The 19,108-nt window shown below is 42.6% G+C and overlaps 1 protein-coding gene across 5 annotated transcripts in view; it reads right to left on the reverse strand.

The window, feature by feature from the left end:
- The window catches only part of MTM1 (myotubularin 1), a 91,194-nt gene that overhangs the window by 26,387 nt on the left and 45,699 nt on the right, over positions 1–19,108 (reverse strand). For all 5 annotated transcript variants that reach the window (XM_041000133.1, XM_041000136.1, XM_041000135.1 and 2 more), the window contains 2 exons: positions 18,069–18,170; positions 1,554–1,637 (listed from right to left, as the gene is read on the reverse strand). In XM_041000133.1, the coding sequence (XP_040856067.1) occupies positions 1,554–1,637; positions 18,069–18,170 (186 nt within the window). The remainder of the gene's footprint in view (positions 1–1,553; positions 1,638–18,068; positions 18,171–19,108) is intronic.

Here is a 19,108-nt window from a genome sequence, read left to right on the forward strand (position 1 = left end):
GGTTATCTTATAGGTAGTGTGAGAAGCACATCCGTTTGTTTTTAAGCAGAACTTTAAAGTAACTGGGAGATCCAAAATGCATCCCCCAGCCTATCATGTGCCCACAGAATTGTTTCCAGTAAGGTCTAGATCCAGAGGTGGTGGAATATTCTCTCCCCATACTCACAAATGCACAAATACACACATGAACGTGAGCTATGTGGGTGTTTGCTGTGGGGACAGACATTGTACCTTTTCTTTAGGTCTGGCCTTATAGACCACGGACCAAACAGATGTTGAGTCTGATGCTGAGTCCAATTAGAGAGTTATAAGTCCCATCAGAAAGTTATAAGAAAAAAAGATTGGATATAATGGCAGTCTAGAACATAATACCTACAATAGTTCATATATGCATGCAATTTTAAAAACAGGAACTGTTCTGTTTCAACCTAAAAGTTTTAAACTAAAGGCCCTAATATTGTTAACACTGCAAAAATAAGGTAAAATACTTTAATGCATAATGTTACAGATCTCTGAAACATGCAAAATGATTTTAATGATCCTTCTCTCAGCCGTGTAGCTGGTCAGGATCAAAGGTCATTAAAACAAGAGGTAAACACAGACTTTGAAAACTTCACACTTCTAACCCTGGTCTATGCAAGGAGCTGGACGCACTGCCTCCTACATGTGTTCTAGAGCTAAGCCTCTGTACCCCAAGTTCAGGTCACCAAATCTTCTTATTGAATATGAAAAGTACTGATCTAACACTAAAAATAGAAATCAGGCTCACGATGGGGGTGACAGTTACTAGAAGATTCTTCTCCAAAGTTAACATCCACTGTCTTTCCATATAAACTAGGTTTCATTTTCAAAGTTCATTGAACAACACTTCCCAATGAGTTAAAGAGTTTTGCAGAATAATAACTATAAATAATTCTAGCTGTCTTACAGATCTGGTTACAAATCATGGTTGTTACTATACAACATGCACAGATCCTCTTCAGAGAAACTACAGGAGACTCTATTGCTGAACAAGAACTAAGCATCTTGCCATTATTACAGCAATGAAACATGCACGTAGATGAAGCCCATGTAAGAGAACAGTAAAGGAAATCATGATCTCTACTTGTCAAAGCTTCCCTGGAAAAGACACTGGTACAGGAAAACAGTCCTAACTCATCTGACTCTGCAAACTATGATGAATACTGTTTAAAACTGTTAGTTAAGTTCCAGAAAATGCAAATTAGTAATCAACCCCTAAAAAATTAGGTATAGAAGTGTGATTTTTCTAGACCTTCAGTGTTTAATTCATAAACAACACAAGCCAAACAGTCTTCATATAAGAAACAGAACTTAGCTGTCCAGCTTTTCAATACAGTTTGAATATGGTTATGGAATGACCATAAACGTCATATATTGAGAGAGAATGAGCTGTACCACACACATGTGGATAATACCACTGCCATCCCAAAGGTGCAGCAAGGATGTAACTGATTTTCTGAGACTATGAGTGATGATACAATGTCACAGTGCATTTTCCACTGATTACACAGCAGGCAGTACTGTCAGCTTACCTGCCTTCGGTATTCCTCCACTGGATTATAAACCATCCATCCATCGACATTAAACTTTTCTTCATTTAAGAATGCAAAGAGTGGCTGAAAAGGACAAAAAAATTAAAATCCAATGTGAAGGTACAGTCTATTAATGGCAGAACATTCTTCGCTTTTTCACAAAATAAATTGTACCAGATTTGCCAACCATGAAATTATAAGACCCAGAACAAAGAAATAATAATGGAAGATTCAGCCAGCTCTCCCACTAACTTCTACTTTGAGCAATAATTATGTTTGAAACTTCAATTTCCTACAAATAGTAGTATTTCTTTAAAAAAATGATGCTCCACAAAAACTTTGATTTCTGGGCCAAAGAGTATCTATCAGTTAAAAACACTATTTGGAATTGATTAGGTAAAAACCACCTCAAAGAGAAAGAGAGAGAGAGGGAGAGAGAGAGAGAGAGAAACTCAGGAAGGGTTATTAAATAGGGCAATTGTCTCAAAAGGGAACAGCATGCTTCTGTAAGTGGAGACAGAGTACTGGGGAAACTCTTAACTGTTCTGTGACTTGGGAACCGATGCCCTGGTCTCTATGCTATGATGGGATGCGGACTCTCAGCCCCTTGCCTGGCTCCTGTTCGAGGTGTACCTTAAGAACATGCTAGTGACTAGCCAGCTCTGTGTTCTGGCATACCCTAGGAAGTTCATGTGATTACTTGGGTGTTTTCTGCACAACTCCATCAGACTGTCTAGCAGGGAGACACAAACACTGAAGTTCACCAACCCAAAGACAAACCCTTGATTTCCATTAACCAATTCTGTTCTCCCACAGGGTTCTCATTTAAATTGATGACAGCTTCATTCTTTCAGTGGATGGAGAAAAACATCCTTGGAATCATCCTGGTTAGCACCCTGTGACACCTGCTTGTTGCAACTACTCGCTAAGTGCCCCCATGCTCATTTTTCTGTCTCCTATGTCAAAATAATGACATCACAGCAGTAAGTCAGATCAGGCCACTCCCTGCTAAAATCTTCCTCTGACTTTCCAACTAGCTTGGAGAAAAAGCAGAAGCCCTCCCAATGGCCTATGCAGCTGTCATCTGGTCTCCACCTCTACCACATCTCTGCTCTCTGCCTTGCACTCCCCTAAAGCCACACTGTCCTCCTGTGCCACTGCCTAAATGCATCAAGCTTTTACCAGTGACAGGGCCTTGGCACCTGCTTTTCCATGGGCCTGGGTTTCTTTAACCTCATGACTTCCTCTTACTTCTTGGAAATCCTGTGTAACCTGAATCAAAGAGGCCTTTCCTGGCACCTTATAGAAACTTGCTACTCCCAAAATAACATGCCCTATTGTCCTTCTCCTGTTTTTTCTCCCTTGATGTACATGTATAAGCATACTTCTAAAAGTTTGTGCAAAGAAGTAATTAAAAGGTAAGTTTAGTGCAAAAGGGATCTTTGAAAAGTCTCTAGAAAACATGTATAATGAAAAAAATAGGGATTTCAAATTTTGCTGTGCCAAAAATTAACCTATTTTTTTTTAATGTGTTCATCCTCACTTTATTTGACCAGCAGGTAGACAGAGTAATTGCCCATCTGTGGGCTCATCCCCAAATGCCTGTCACTATGACCTGATACTAGGGGCTGGAGCTCAACTGAGATTCACTACAAGGGCAGAAAGGACCCCTTTCTTTGCTGCCTGCAAGTGGGCATTGGTGGCAAAGTGCAGCTAGAAACTGTAGCAAGAACTCAAACAAGGGACTCTGACATAGCATGCTGGCATCCCACGTGGCATCTCAACTGCCACGCCAAATGCCAGCCCCTGAACTTGCAATTTCACATTTTCCAAGAAACTTGTAGAGTGCCTTTGTCCTAGTTTCACAGTTGGAGCCCTACTGTCTCTGCCTTTAGACTCTGAGCAATGTGAAGGGAACATTTGCTTTGTTCCCACCCTTTGTTCACAAGGAACAGGAGCAACTGGCCCATGGCAGTCCATGCACATGGACGCCCACGGAGTCCGGCACAACTGCCCTCTGATTAGGGCACTCTTGCTCTAGACATCACCCTCCCCAGCCATTTTCCTCCCTCATCTGCCTGCCATGTTCAATACCAGAATGCCTTCTCCCATATTAGAGACATTAAAAAAATCATGTAGCAGCAACTATTTCTGCATTTGAATGGCAAGAATTTTAAAGTGAAAACTGATCAAGACTATGCTCTACAGCTTGTCTTCCCAAACATTCCCAAGCATGCAGCGTCCTCAGCGGCTCTCAACTCTGGCATTGCTTGGCCTGCGTGTTGTATTCATGGGGAATGGCGCTCTGATCACACAGGAGTTATGACACTGACCTAGCTAGCAATTCACTGAGGCTGTAGTCTGGCACTGAGTCCGTGGCTGTGCTTCATCATTCAGTACCAGTGGGGGAAGAGAATGATTCCTACTAACTGAAGTTTAACTCAGCCAGAGTCTTACAGTAAACACAGCATGAAAGGGGTTGGTGTCTTTCAATGTCGGTGAATAGATCCTATGGAGCACACTGAAGCATTTTCTTGGTGCATAGCATCACTCTGAATGTTGATACTACACTAGCCAGTATCTGGCACAAGTAAATCTTCAGTAATACTAAGTGTAGTGCTGCTGACACAGCTTAAATGACAGATGGGTAGAGACATCGTGGTGCACTGTCACCAACTTTAGCAGAAAACCTACAATTTGCCTTCTTGAAAAATATTCCTAGCCTTAACATTATTTTTATCCCCTTGTGGGTTTTAGTTCTTTGCAACTTTCATATTACACTCAAGTGACTATGGGGGCCTTTTAAAAAACAATGAAAAAATTCCTAAGTAGAAGACCCACACAAAGTTTAATTTTTTTCCCCCTAGAAAAATCAAATGTAGGGGCTGGCACTGTGGTGTAATGGGTAAAGCCACTACCTGCAGTGCTGGCAGCTCAATAGGCTCAATAGGTTCGAGTTCTGGATGCTCTACTTCCAATCCAACTTCCCAGTAATGCTAGAAAAGCAGTTGAAGATAGTTCAGGTGCTTGAGCCCATGCACTCATGCAGGAGACCTGGAGGAAGCAGCTGGCTCCAGCTTCAGCCTAGCCCACGCTGACTATAGGGCCATTTGGACAACGAAGCAGTGAATTGAAGATCCTTCTCTATCTCTACATCTCTCTCCCTCTTTCTCTCTCTGCAACTCTGCCTTTCAAACAAATAAATCTTTAAAAACAGAAATTAAAACATTAGAAAAATCAAATGTAGTACTATTCTTTAGCATTCCAGCAAAATTTCCAAACATTAGTTCTCATTCATATTAAGTCTCCCTTTTAAAACTGCTTCAAGCATTCTTTTGTATCATATATGAAAAATGTAAGTGCAATATAAGTTTACAGAGTTGTCAGTAGCAGATGAAAGCTGTATGGCCCAAGCTGAAATTCTCTCTACATCTTCCTGAATACATTTAAGAGAACTCAAATTCAAACAGTATTAAAACAGTTTTGTCATTGTTATGAGAATGAGGCAGCCCCGTGGTTGTTTCAGAGCATAGCATTCTCAGGAAATCCTTTCTACAAGTGACCCTCCACAACTTCAGAGATCTCCAGAAGGAGTTAGTGAATGGTGTCCCAAATCCCTGAGAAATCAGTGACACAATCACTACACAGTTTACTCTTGATGCTAAGAGCCAGGTTCAGACCTCACATATTTCAGGAAAGCTTATGAATTGCAATAGAGGTCAAATATTTGTCATCATAAAAGAGCACAGTAGCACATCTAATACTGCACTGGAGTTCAGGATAGAACAAGACCAGGTATTTAAGCCAACAGGGTCACCATCACATAAATGAAGTTACAATTACAGGAAATGAAAGAAAGGAAGGTAGGAAGGAAGGAAGGGAAGGAGGGAGGGAGGGATGGAGGAAGGAAGGAAGGAAGGAAGGAAGGAAGGAAGGAAGGAAGGAAGGAAGGAAGTTAGGAAGGAAGGAAGGAAGGAAGGAAGGAAGGAAGGAAGAAAGAAAGAAAGAAAGAAAGGATGAAAGAAAGAGGAAGGAAGAAAGGAAGGAAGGAAAGAAGAAAGGAAGAAAGGGAGGGAGGGAGGAATGAAGAAAGGGAAAAAGGAAGAAAGGAAGGAAGGAAGGAAGGAAGAAAGGAAGAAAGGAAGAAAGAAAAGAAAAAGCATTACTGGTTAGAGACAGAAGAAAAACCAACCTAAACACCAAGCTTCCATAAACCACCTGGGTAAGCTGAAGCATTCCAAAAGAATATCGAAAATTTCTAAAGTGGAATGTCTCAGGATTTATATGTGCTTTTATTTTTTCTTTTTTATTAAAGACTCCAATAAGAGCACAAAGCAAGAAATTTAAAATACAAATGCTCAGTAGAGTAACATAAAGGTGGATTTAAAAATGCTGATCATTATAAAAGCAAGGACAAGAAAATCCATTCATCTGTACCTCATTATTAAAAAGGGCAAAGTTCCCTACAAGCAGTAATCTATTCCAAGCCTCATTAAAGCTCTTGTGTAAAGATTGCTAAAACCTGAAGTTAATGGACTAAATGGCATGAAGGGTTTAGTTGTCAATTATTTTCCCTTCCAAACAATGTAGTTACTAAAGCTTTGACTTTTTTCATTAGTTTGTTAGTAATTTGACATCTCAGCGATCATTCCAAAATGCAACATGGGCCAAGAATCATCCAACCCCAATTTTGCGAAGTCCTGTGACAGGGAAGGTGTTGGCTTCCAGTTGATGCTGCTGTGAGCCCTACACTCTCCTCTAGAACATGGCTGGGGAACGTGCCTGCCAAGGCCCGTTTGGGTCTTTATGACACAACACACGGGCCATTCAGAATTTTCAACTGAAACATTAGCCTACTATAGGTTTATTGAATTTCAAGTCCTACCTTTGGTTGCCTTAGCAGGGCCAAACCAAATGAGTCTGCAAAGCTTACATGACTCTTGGGCCAGATGTTCCCCTGTCTCTGCTAGCGTGTAAGTCTATCAGGCCTCTGCTTCTAAACTGGGGGGTGGAGGGGCAGAAGGGGACGATTTTAAAGGTTTATTTTTATCTGAAAGCGAGTTTTTTTTTTTAAAAAAAGATTTATTTTATTTTTATTGGAAAGGCGGATATACAGAGAGGAGAGACAGAGAGGAAGATCTTCCGTCCGATGATTCACTCCCCAAGTGAGCGCAACGGCTGATGCTATGCTGGGCATACAAGGCGAGGACCTTAACCACTGCGCCACTGCGCCGAGCCCATGAAAGGGAGTTGTTTTTTAACACACAGAGAGAGGTCTTCCATCTGCTCATTCACTCCCCAATTGGCTACAACAGCTGAAGCTGAACAGCTCCAAAGCCAGCAGCCAGGAACCCTCTTTTGGATCTCCCATATGGGTATAGGGAATCAAGGACTTGGCCATCCTTTGATGCCCTCCTAGGTCGTCAGCAGGGAGCTGGATTCAAAGTGGAACAGCAAGGACATGAACCGGCACCCATATGGGATACCAGCGCTGCAGGCAGAGGATTAGCTGGTTAGGCCACCACTTTGGCAGGGACTAGGGGCACTTTTTTCAACATGCTGATTAACGCCTGTGTACCATCTCACCTCTAACCTAGCCAGAATTTCTAAGCTGTGACTTCCCTGCTGCCCCAAATCATAGACAAGCCACATAAAATCCCAAGGAAGCTAGTCTAAGGCTTCTGTTGTCAAACTATTGGGAGTAGAAGGATGTTCCCTTTAATTTTTAAAAAGTTATTATAATATAATTGGATATTCACAGGAAGTTGCACAGAAACATAGAGGGAGGTCTTATGTGCCCTTTCACAGTCTTTCCCAGCATTAACATATTGTATAACCAGAAGACAATATCAAACCCAGGAAACGGTCATCAGCAAATACACATGCTCAAAGGCACAGGCTGGCTTTCTCAAGTCCGTCTTGCTCTTTGTCGCTCTATACTAGCACTTGGGCATTTCACCAGTGCCGATCTCTCTGAGTCAAACAATCTCATGCATGGAGACTTCAAAAAAGCAATAATGTATATTTTTTTTCTGGACCAAAAATAGCACAAATGTAACATTTAAAAAATGTTAAAGGACAAACAAGATAAAAATCTCTGATTTCACACTGGGAACAAAACCAGCTGAAACAAGAAACATTACTTGTCATTTTAATTCAGTTTTATTTAGTGTTGCTGGGTCTTGGGAGGGGGACTCTGAAATGATGACAAATTTTAGCTTTCACATAATTAGCTCTTATTTAAAATGACACCTGTCAAAGATGCATTGATTTGCTTAAGACCACTAGATTGGACTTTTTCTTATTCAGTTAAATGTATAAATGTTGAGCAATATCCAAGTTTCCTTTTAGGAGGGAGAGGCCTCTGTCCCTAACTTGGAATTCCTGTAGCTTGTGTAGCTTGGAAATAGATGTTATGGTCACCATTTCCAATGGGGGCAATTATAGAAAGAAATGATATCCACAGCATTCAAAGAAAAACTTTTTAGAAAAGCTATGGTGAAAACCTTTAGAAATTCTCAAAAGTGGGGATATAAAATTTAAAAACAAAAAGTGCCAGTGTGTATCAGTTTTGCTGGCAATACAGCGTTTTGTCAAATTATGTTTTGAACCTGTCAATCCAATTGTGAGAAGTTCTAGATGATCCTTACTATTTGAAAGTCTACTGCATGCTCAGGAAGCTGACATTTTTTCATTTCAATGTTACTGTCAGCTCAATTTTAACAATGATATCCACGCGCAACGTCACAGTCATGCAAAGATGAGGTCGTTTTGGTGCAGCCAACAAATGTGCATCTCCAGACAGCTAGTCTTCAAATTTCAGGCAACCACTAATTGCTTCTCTGCTGACTGAATTTTGCAAGGTTCAAACAGGATCATAAACTTCTGTTCTTCTAATTTGATTTCTAAAGTTGAAGACATTCTCCTTTTTAAAAGCTTCCATCTAGTTAAGGATATAACAACAAAAAATTACATTGCCCTTACTTTTCAGATTGTAGAACAAAGGAATAAGGCCCCAAGAAAAAAATAACCTTTCAATAGCCAGAAGGAAGCAGCAAAAACAAAAAACAAAACTCAAACAAACAAACAAAAAACCAAACTTTTTTGGGGGGGGAAGAAGCCTAGGAAGTGCTGAAATCTGGTAAGGTTTATAAACTTAACACTTCAACAGTAGACGATGCTTTCCATGCAAGGTCACATGCCTCAACACAGAAGTGCATTTAAATCAATTACTCTAAAATTGGACCAGGGTCTCATGTGTCCAAAGCAGTCAGCTTGTGCATTATCATTTATGCTCCCGTCTGTGTTACTACTTCTGATCCGATTTCTACCACTGATTCCTCCACACCAGGGGAAATGGCTTCAGATTCTCAGTCCCTGCCGCTGAAGGTGTGTATTTACTCCGGAAAGGACAACAAAAGTCCATCTGAAATGTCATTTAAAACCATTTTGTAAAAAGAACATTCTTTACAACCTGTCCACAATCATTATTTAAGGCTGACATTTCTCCAGGTTCATCTACTGCATCTTTTCTCGTTGTCATTCTCTCCCCCGGTAATTCTGACCACATCTATGAAAATGTCAACAGTCAGCTCTGAGACTGTAGTCACCAGCCTCCCAGATACTGCAGTCACTGATGACAACATAGCCAAAGTGCAACTTGCCACCACTTCTGCACCTTTAAAGCGTGGGCCCCACCACCATCCTGGTTATCCATGATGGCTTCTGTCCTCTCTAGCAGCCATTCCCTCTCTTAAGTAGTCAAGTTATTCACCAAATACCACTGACTTTATCATACAGATCTTTCTCAAATCCATTTTCTCCTATCTCATTGCTCATTTCAAACTTTTCTCCTCATGGGACAGACCGGACCAGCCTGCTCCACATACTGGCAAGCACGGGAACCAGGGCTGGGAGCCAGGCCAGTGGAGGTTATTAGGGGTCACACTGACAAGGCTGCAGCTCCCACTAGTGTGTGTGAGGACCGAGTATGTGGTGGGCAGGGTTAGGCTGGGCTACAGCATCCAGTGGTTTGTATATGAGATGGGGACAGAACTGACCAGATGATTGCAACTACCAGCATGTGTGCAGGCTGATGTGGATGACAGACTGAGCTGGATTCCACATTGGCTGGCACCCACAGGCGTCATGTAAGATTTCTCTGGGGACTACCCACGACCACCATCACCGATCTGGACCACTGGACTTAAAACTCCAACCACAGAGAAAATCACAGGATCTGCAGTCTGCCATGGAATGCATGTGTCACAATGGGGCCTCCTCGGTTGCTGAAGCCCGTGCAGTGGATGGCATGTCTAGGCATACATGGAGGACAGTGACAGCTCACTAAGGTCTGCATGGCAAAGTATGGAGGGCAGAACAAATTGGACAACTCTCCTGGCCAAGCTCTGACAGCAAGTATCCACAATTCTTTCAAGTAAAATAAATACTTTTTAGGAAAAAAAGTAATACACAACATTACTTTGGCAAAACAATGGTCTTCTAAAGATAGCATGTTGACATCCTAATTTCGAGAAGCTGTTGTTATGCTGCCATTTATTATGGCAAGGAGAAGATGTGATGATGGAAACAAGTCAGAGAGATTCAAGGAGAGGCCCTAACACTGTTGTTAGCTCTCCGGATGGGGGCAGAGGCCACAGGCAAGGCTGCAAGAGGCAGGGAGTGCGCTGTGTCCTGGAGTGCACAGAAAGTACAGGGTCCTGCTGAGGCCTTGATACCAACCCAGTGAAATCCATTTTGGACTTCAAACCTTCAGAGCTGAAGTATGATAGATTCTTGTCTGTTAAATCACTAAGTCTGTGGTAATTCTGTAGCAGCAGCAATAGAAAACAAATACTCTTGGAAGAGATTGAGAAATAGGGGTGTAATACATGGTAATGAAATCTATAAAGAGGTTGACAATATCAGTAAGGAAGTTGCCCTATAATATATATGAACACAAACAAAATGACGTTTATAAAATGCTCTTTATATTTATATATCAGCAAAATATTGGAAACAAGTTAAATACATATTAGTTAACGAGAATAAATTAATTAAAGCATGCACAATACTGTGTAGCAGCAGCCAGCACAGTGGTGCAGCAAGGTAAGCCTCCACCTGTAGCACCGGTATCTTTTTTTATATGATTTATTTTTTAAAATATTTATTAATTTTTTAATAGAAAGATTTACAGAGAGAAGGAGAGACAGAAAGATCTTCCATCTTACTGGTTCACTCTCCAAATGGCCGCAACGGCCACAGCTGAGTCGATCCAAAGTCAGGAGCCAGGAGCTTCTTTGGGGCCTTCCAGGTGGGTACAAGGTCCCAAGGCTTTGAGCCATCCTCTACTGCTTTCCCAGAACACAAGCAGGGAGCTGGAAAGGAAGTGGAGCAGCCAGGACATGAACTGGTGCCCATAGGGGATCCTGGCACATGCAGGGTGAGGATTTTAGCCCCTAGCCTACTGTGACAGGCTCACTGTGCCAGTATCTCTTATGCATGCCACCTCAAGTCCTGGCTGCTCCACTTCCAATCCAGCTTGCTGCTAGTGGCCTGGGAAAGCAGCAGCCGCCGGGTCAGATGCTTGGCTTCCTGTAGTCATATGGGGCACTTGCAAGAAGATCCTGGCTCTGGCCCAGCTCTGGCCATTGTGGCAACATGGGAAGTAAACCAGTGGATGAAAACCTCTTCGTTTCTCTTTCTCTCTTTGTAACTCTGCCTGTCAAAAACAAACAAACAAACAAACAAAAAAAAAAAACCAGAACAGAACATGAACACTCTGTGGACAGAAACAGAGTGAAGCAGTTTATTCGCTAGGCAGCATCTACTGGCGAATAAGAAAGCCAGGTGGAGAATGGTAGATAGGTAGTATGTAACCATTAGGGCCAAAGGTGAAAAAAAAAAAAAAACAGAAATAAATTGCCAGTATAAGCCTAAACTATCACCAGGTGCTCCTTAAAAACAGCCTGTCTGTGGGAGAAGGTACTGGAAGAGGAGTCTGAGGGAGACAGTTTTACTGTATAAGCCCTGACACTTCCTACATTTTAAATTATGGGTATATATTAGCTGCTTAAGAATTAAACTGAAAAGTGAATGAGGTTGAATGCATACTCTTTCCAAACAGCAGAATATTCTTGCTGATAGCCTGGTTGCTACTAATTTCTATTTGCACTATTGCTACGACTCCATGTACTCATTTACTGAGTGCCTGCTATGAACAAGGTCCTGCGTGGAGGGACTAGGAGCTGGAAATCATCCTCTTCAGCAAAGGGAACGCGTGTCTAGAGGGGCGGCTGCTGCGGAGGGAGCTGAAGATGACAAGGAGGCACAATGGGGAAGAGCGAGCCCAGAGAGCCGATCCCAGCCGAGCGAATCCAGCTTTGTAGAAGAGAGGAGTTGAAGACCTGAAGTGCTTAAAGTACACACAGAAATAAGAGGGGGTGGAAAATCTGGAACAAGAGAAATCCCAGAGCCTATGGAATTGTATTATAAAATTAAAAATAAAATAAAAGAAGAAAAATAAAAATGGCAACCCTTAAAGAATAAATAACGTTCAAAGAGATCTGAAAAAGAAAAAAAAATCTGAAAAATAGCAAAAAAAGAAATACTAATTGAAAAGCATACTAAATAGGGGGCCAGGGCCGTGGCTCAATAGGCTAACCCTCCACCCTGAGACACCAGCATCCCATACGGGCACCTGTTCATGTCCTGGTTGCTCCACTTCTGATCCAACTCCCTATCTATGTCTGTAGAAGGCAGTGGAGGATGGCTGAAGCCTTGGGACCTTGCACCCACGTGGGAGATCCGCAAGAAGCTCTCAGCTTTGGATCAGCTCAGCTCCGGCCATTACAGCCATTAGGGCAGTGAACGAGCAGATGGAAAATCTTTTCAGTCTGTCTCTGCTTTTCTCTGTAACTTTACCTTTCAAATAGAAAAAATGTTTTAAAAAAAAGTATACTAGTGGAAAGACAAACTTGGCAGACCAAGTACAGGTGAAACCAAAAATAAAACAGAAAAATTACCTAGCAAGCATCCAGGAGACAAAGGGATCACCCGCTGCTCATGATTCTTTATGTCTTACACATAGCTATAACTACCCATTTGTATCTCCTCAATATTAAAACAACAAAACTTTGAAAGAAGGGGCTAGGATAAGAGTCCAATTTGGCCTCAGAGAACACGAAGTCTTGTCAGGAGCAGTTTCAGCTGAGTGCATGGGCTGGCAGGCTGCCAACAGGTGCTTCTGAACAGACGCCAATAGCACAGGGGTCCTGGAGATAGGAGCTGGGGTGTGGGGAGAAGAACTAAGCACATAGCAAGGTTGAAAGAGGGAACACCGTGGGACAGAGATCAAAGAGAACAGAAGCCCAAGTCTGGAAGAGGCAGGCAGGAAGGGGATTTTTTAAAGCATAATTTGTTTCTTAATTAGTCAAGTTTATTGTTGATTAAAAACAAAAGTGAAGCCCTCACTGAAAAGAAAACTATCACATACTAAGGTTGCACGGAGGCTGAGAGTAAGCATGGCTGTGTGTGCCTGTGCTTCTCATGTCAATTTCCATCCTTTTACCAATCCATTCTGTAATCAGCCTAGAGAGTATGGATCTGTTAGGTCTTACCTCATTGCGAATTGCAAAGAAAGCATAAAGGTGCTACTGTTTGGAAGCCATTACTTCCACACTTTGGATGCAGTGGAAAGCATGATGCCCTCTACCCGTGGAAGACACAGGAGACAGCAAGAGGCCCACTCAGGCCTGTTTCCATCAACATGTGCTCCAGTTCACCACTGTGCCCCCAATACATGAACTTTGCAACTGCATGAATGCTAGCTAGCTTACAGAATAACAAGAACACAACATGGAGATGGCAACTTCATTTCCAGTGTCACAGAAAAACAGAAAGGGCCTAAACACAACCCTGATGAGCCTTATTTTCCTGAAAGAAGTAAGTCTGAACACATCAAAAGATGGAAACAAAAAAAGGAAAACAATTTCTGAGAGCCCTGCGCTTCACACAGCACTGCTTCCCAAAGCGCCCATTTCTTGCCTGGATCCTATGCTCGGAAATTAAGGCCTTCAACGAATCTCTTACCAAGGTACAATCAACGGCTCACTAATAAGAATACCATTCATATTTACATGATATTTTTCTTTCAAAGACCTTAAGGCATTCCACATATTATTACAATTACTTTATTAACAGTCTTGGGGAAAAGTGTGTTACCTGCTGGGAAAATGGCCCACTAATAACAGAACAGCTGACATTTATTGGGTACTTCTGGTGTGCCAGACAGTTCTGTAAGCACTTTTCATTTAATCCTCACAGAAACCCTATGGGGGCAGCTTCTATTATTATACCTATAACAGATGAGAATACTGAAGCTTATAAATATTATAGGATTTTCAAAGTCATCAAGCAGTGAAGTGACTGAGCCAGGCTCAAAAATGGGCCACTGGACCATTCCACAGTATGTGCTAAGAGCATACAGGAAGGACTCTCCCAAGTGAAACCCTCAGAGCGTCTTCCAGTCAGTGGCTGCTGCGTCTGGTACCCAGATCTCAGGCTGCATTTTTCCTTCCAGTTCTGAACATCCCTCATGAGAAACTACATCCCATTCGCTCGTTCATCAACTCACAAACCTCATTTAAAAGTCAAAAAAATCTATGTATGGATATAACTATAAAGATAGATGAAGGTGACTTTATTAATGTCGATATTAATTAAAAATGCATTTTGTTCTACATAATCTACCACTACCTAAAGCAGAATTTTTTCAGACTTTCTTGACTGAGATTAATAGCAATGGACTTTAACACCATGGTCCAGTAAAGTTTATACACACATCTCTAACCCACACACTCACTCCTGGAAGAAATGTGATAGCTTAAAAAACTCTCATTTAAAATTTACATTACCTCTACTTCTCCCATCTGAGTGAAAAACCAAACAAAAAAAGGAGGGGGGAGGGAATCAAATCAACAAAAGAATTCTGCCATAGAACAGCTCAACCATCAAGCTCTCCATATAGCATTATCAAGACATATTCATATGTGCATAATTTTGATTTCTGCCTTTTAAAAAGTTGCCAAATGTCAGAAGCAATGTGACGTTTATTACAGAATTGTAGCACTTGTCTCAAACTAGAATTAAGTTACATATAATTTATGAGAATTCAGTATAATGTCTGGTGTTTGAAAAACAAAGTCAAAACAAAAAAGTAAATGCTTTGGCTAAAATAGAAAATGTTGCCTAAAAAAACAAGCATGCCTTACTCGATTGACATAATACAGCAACAGTCAAATTAATGTTTTTTGGTGTGGACCTATGTTGCTAAAAAGCTCAAGTTCAATCCAAAGTTTAAGTCCCAAGTTGAATACACCGAGTGGTAAAAATACTAATGGGGACGGAGGCAAGAGAGAGCCAAAGGGGTGGTCTGAAATAAGAAAGCCCAATCCCAGCCCATCCACCCCATGGTTGCACTTGGAGGCCAGTCTCCTGGTCACCAGATGCCATGCCGTGCACACAGCAGCCTTCTGACTTTGAATCACTGAGATAATTTCAATCATATTAAGCAAATGATATTTTTCAAGCAGGGCCCTTTGTATGGTTCAATGCAATCAGGCTCAGATGATGCGTCCAGGAAATCCCTTTTTGGCAGCCTCTCATTCCCCACTGTGGCAGTTTGGAAACTTTTCTCCCTGTCCTGTCTCAGAGGAATAATTGTCCCTTCTGCCCCACAGCTTGGGCTTAGCCCACCCCGACGGCCGCCTCTGAGATGCTGCTCTAGAAAGCATCCCTTCTCTCCTCTTGCCTTCAAAAGCAACAAGACTTCTCCCCTGCCCCCATCCCACAATAATTTCATTCACCTTTCTCGAATCCTGAGCGGGGGGACCTTCCTTCCATACAGCTCCTAGACCCTTTATTTTCCCAGCTGCTCTCCCTTTTGAGAGCCTGAAAGCTGGTTTCCATCCCTTCATTTCTAAAATCCTGTTCCTGGATACATTTAATGTACACCAGCCCCCCCCCCCCCCCCCCCGCCCCACGCAACCAGAGATATTGGAAGAATGTCACGGTGAGGAGGTCAGGGTTGCAGGGCCTTTCTGGTCCTGAAATCCACAGGCTGCTTCTCAGCTCTCCCTTTGCCTTGGCCTTCTGAGGCACGTGACAGCTGCAACCACACCAGGAAACCCCTCTCACTTCCGCGCTCTGTAAGGCACACACAACAGATGCCCCTCACCTCTCTAAGCTCTCTCTTCTGGCTCCCAGCTTGCCAATGTTCTGGTCTGGGATTTCTCTAGCACACATGAGGTTAGTTAACCTAAGATCCACAGCAGTGCTGCAGAGGGGCCAGGAGTCCCCTAAAACGTCTTGTTTTGTACACAAGTGCTCTTTTCAGGGGAGGAGAGAATACATTCACATTACCAGGTTACCACCAGAGTCCAGGACTTCCAAACCTGGAATCTGCACATACTGACTCCTTCTTCAGGGTCAGGTCTTTGGTGACCCACCAAAAATTTTTATCACAATACAGTACACATCCAAAACAGAACTCATAGTTTCTCGCCAGCCTCCTTTTCTCACTTCCCTATGCTGTCAACAGCACCCCACCCTTCCCAACTCAAGTCCCAAAGCTGAAAGTGAAGGCTACTTAACCTTCTCTACTCTCCTGCCCATGGCCGCCTGAGTCCCCTTTCTACGCAGACCACGTACATTCTGGATCAGGATGTGTAGACCTCTTGTCTGGCCCTCTGCTGCCTCTCCTGGCTTCACTAGCTCTCCTCTCTCATCTGTTCTACACACACTCTCCTCAACCCTGTCGCTTATTTCAGAACCTTTACTAGGCACGAGCGGAAGCACCAGCTCTTCACCATGGCCAGTACAGGCCCCTGCCAGCTGACTTCCAATCCCGTCCTCTTCCTGTGGCCCAGCCAAGCAGCAACGGCTACCCTCTGAAACACCTTGCAGAGCTGCCGGCTTTCCTCCTTCCTCGTCTAAGGTGAAGGTCTTGCCTCTGCCTCAGCTTCGACCCCCTTCATCCTCCTTGCCCACTGGAAATAGTATCTGTCATGCAAAGTGCAGCCGGAACAACCACCACCTCCAGGTAAGGCTTTCCTGATAGTGCTTAGACATGCTCTTGCATTCTAGTGGTCCCCAGGGGACCTTCCTCACATTTCTACTGTACAATTGAATGTAAACTATCTTGTGGTAGAACCAAACATATCTGCAGTATTTTCCCTGCCAGAATGTCCCCTTTGCAAATAGGACTAGGTAGCATTCATTCCTCCACAGCCTCACTAGTCACAGACAACACAGAACTGAAATAAACCTGATTTAGGAAATGGCTGGTCATGTTGACTTGACTACCAGGAATTGTTTTTCTAAAAGCAGTGTGAAGAGTTGATCGATGTTTATGTATGAGTATATCTCATACTGTTTTGGAGACTGATTTCAACTTTTGTTTGCGAGACAGAGACTAACACGGAGCCACCAGCTGACTCCTCCAAGGCTTACAACAGCCAGGGCTAGAGCTGAGAGCTGGGAATTTCAGCCAGGTCTGCCCTGTCCGTGGCAGGCTCCCAATTACTTCACCCAGCACCACTGCTTGCCATGGTCAGCACTGCAGGAAACTAGCCTCGGGGGCAGGAGCTGGAACAGCACCCCAAGCCTGCTGCCCTAGGATTGGCATCTGAGCTTAGGCAAAATGCCTGCCTCTCCATTTGATTAAGGATGATTTCTAGTGCACAAAACTTAGAATATACAATTCTCCAAAACTTTGATCAATTCAGCTCATGTTTGTTGTTGTTGTTCTACTCTGTCACTTTAATGACTTCCAAAAGGAGGAAACAAAAATACCGGCACAGATATGAAGAAATTTTAGCGCACCATTTCTCAAGTCAACAGGCCTGAGAAAGCAACTTCTCTCTGGATGACTTACAGGGCAGCAACATGGAATTCCTGGTTCATAATATTCCAAAACATTCATTCCACTTACTTCCATATCATGATTTTCTACTAGACCTGAGTCCATTTTGAAAAAAGTCATCATTATAGAACTGTCGTGCGGAACGCATGAGGGTGAGGCTGCAGAGGAAAAAGGCTGATTGCAGCCGTGATAAGCTGATGGTACCGAGGGGGGACTGCGATTACTGTTCCAGTGGAGACTTGAAAACTTCAAAGAGTGAAAGGTAAGATGAATTGTCACCAGGAAAACACACGTGTGGCATGGCAAAGCAGGCCGCAGAACACAGGAGTACCAGCCACCTAGGTGCTGCTGCTACGAGGCTCCCAGGTATCAGGCCTCAGGCACCTAGGAGCGCTCTACCTTGCACACTCCAGCAGGGAAGGGACCTACGCTGTTTGGAAAGGAGTGAGCCATATTTACTAACCACACCCATATCCACATCCTGCTGGGAGATGCAATACAATGAGGGAAAGAGCAGATGACAGGCTGCAGGCAGTTTTCACAGAGGAAGCACTTGACAACCTTAGGATACTAAGGAAAGCCCTGGAATTTACCAGGCTGTGGGCCAGAGGAAAGGCATATTTCGTGAGGATTTCAAACATATCTCGTCTGCTGTGACCTTCCTGTTTCAAGGCGAATCTCAGGTTTCTCATGTCCTAGAGGGCAAAAGAGAAATGCAACAGTTTACTTTTTCAATGAAGTCACATTATTTAGCAAAAAAACCCATGCAATTGAGTAGAAGATTCACTTACCTAAAAGGCAATTAATCTAGATTACTAAGAAAATGGTTTTCTTTTCTTGAAATATCCATTTTAAGAATAATTAAAAATACCCCATTTTAATCATTTATGCAAAAATGAGACAAAGCAACTAGTACTAAGGAGAAGAGAGAGTTAAAAATCCTTCCATGAAAACAAAAACAATTAAATTTTGCCTTACATGTTTTGTCTAATTACTTCCGCTTGCTTTTAAGGGACCTTTACTTGATCGAACAGTATTTTATTCAAACAGCACATCAAAGGAGTGCCTATCATTGAAGATAATCTCAACATTGTCATACATATCATTAAAATAGACAATCCTTAAATGGCATTTTAAGCTGTCACACAAGTAGCATAATATGTATTTACTATACAATTTTACTTTCAGAGTACTTCATGAACTCTATTGAAGTACTGCACATTAGTACGACTTCATTTTCAGGATCTAAAAATGAACTGAAACCAGAATTTCCAGAGTAGTTCACAATACAAATATCTTTCATAAAAGTGAGTCCTATTGTCAAGGACGGAGGGTTTTTGAAGGCTCTCTTACATCAATCACAGGGCATATCTGACAGACTGACAGCTAAGTCCTGGAAATGTTACTCCCTGGAGCACTGCCAGGGTTGGATGCAAGGACCACCTTAGGAGAAAGGTGGATCTAGTCCCTGTCCTTTTAGACATCACAATACTATTTTCCAAAAATGCTTTTTCATCAGTCATTGGTCTGGAGCACCAGCAAACACCCTGACACGTGTGAGACATCCCAACATGTGAACAGCGGCACGCCAAATCTGAAGCGCTAGACTTCAAGAGCTGTACTGAGTGACCCC

Source organism: Ochotona curzoniae, unplaced genomic scaffold (assembly GCF_017591425.1).
Source record: "Ochotona curzoniae isolate NIBS_2020 unplaced genomic scaffold, NIBS_Ocur_1.0 scaffold_1852, whole genome shotgun sequence".
In the NCBI taxonomy this organism is placed as follows: Eukaryota; Metazoa; Chordata; class Mammalia; order Lagomorpha; family Ochotonidae; genus Ochotona; species Ochotona curzoniae.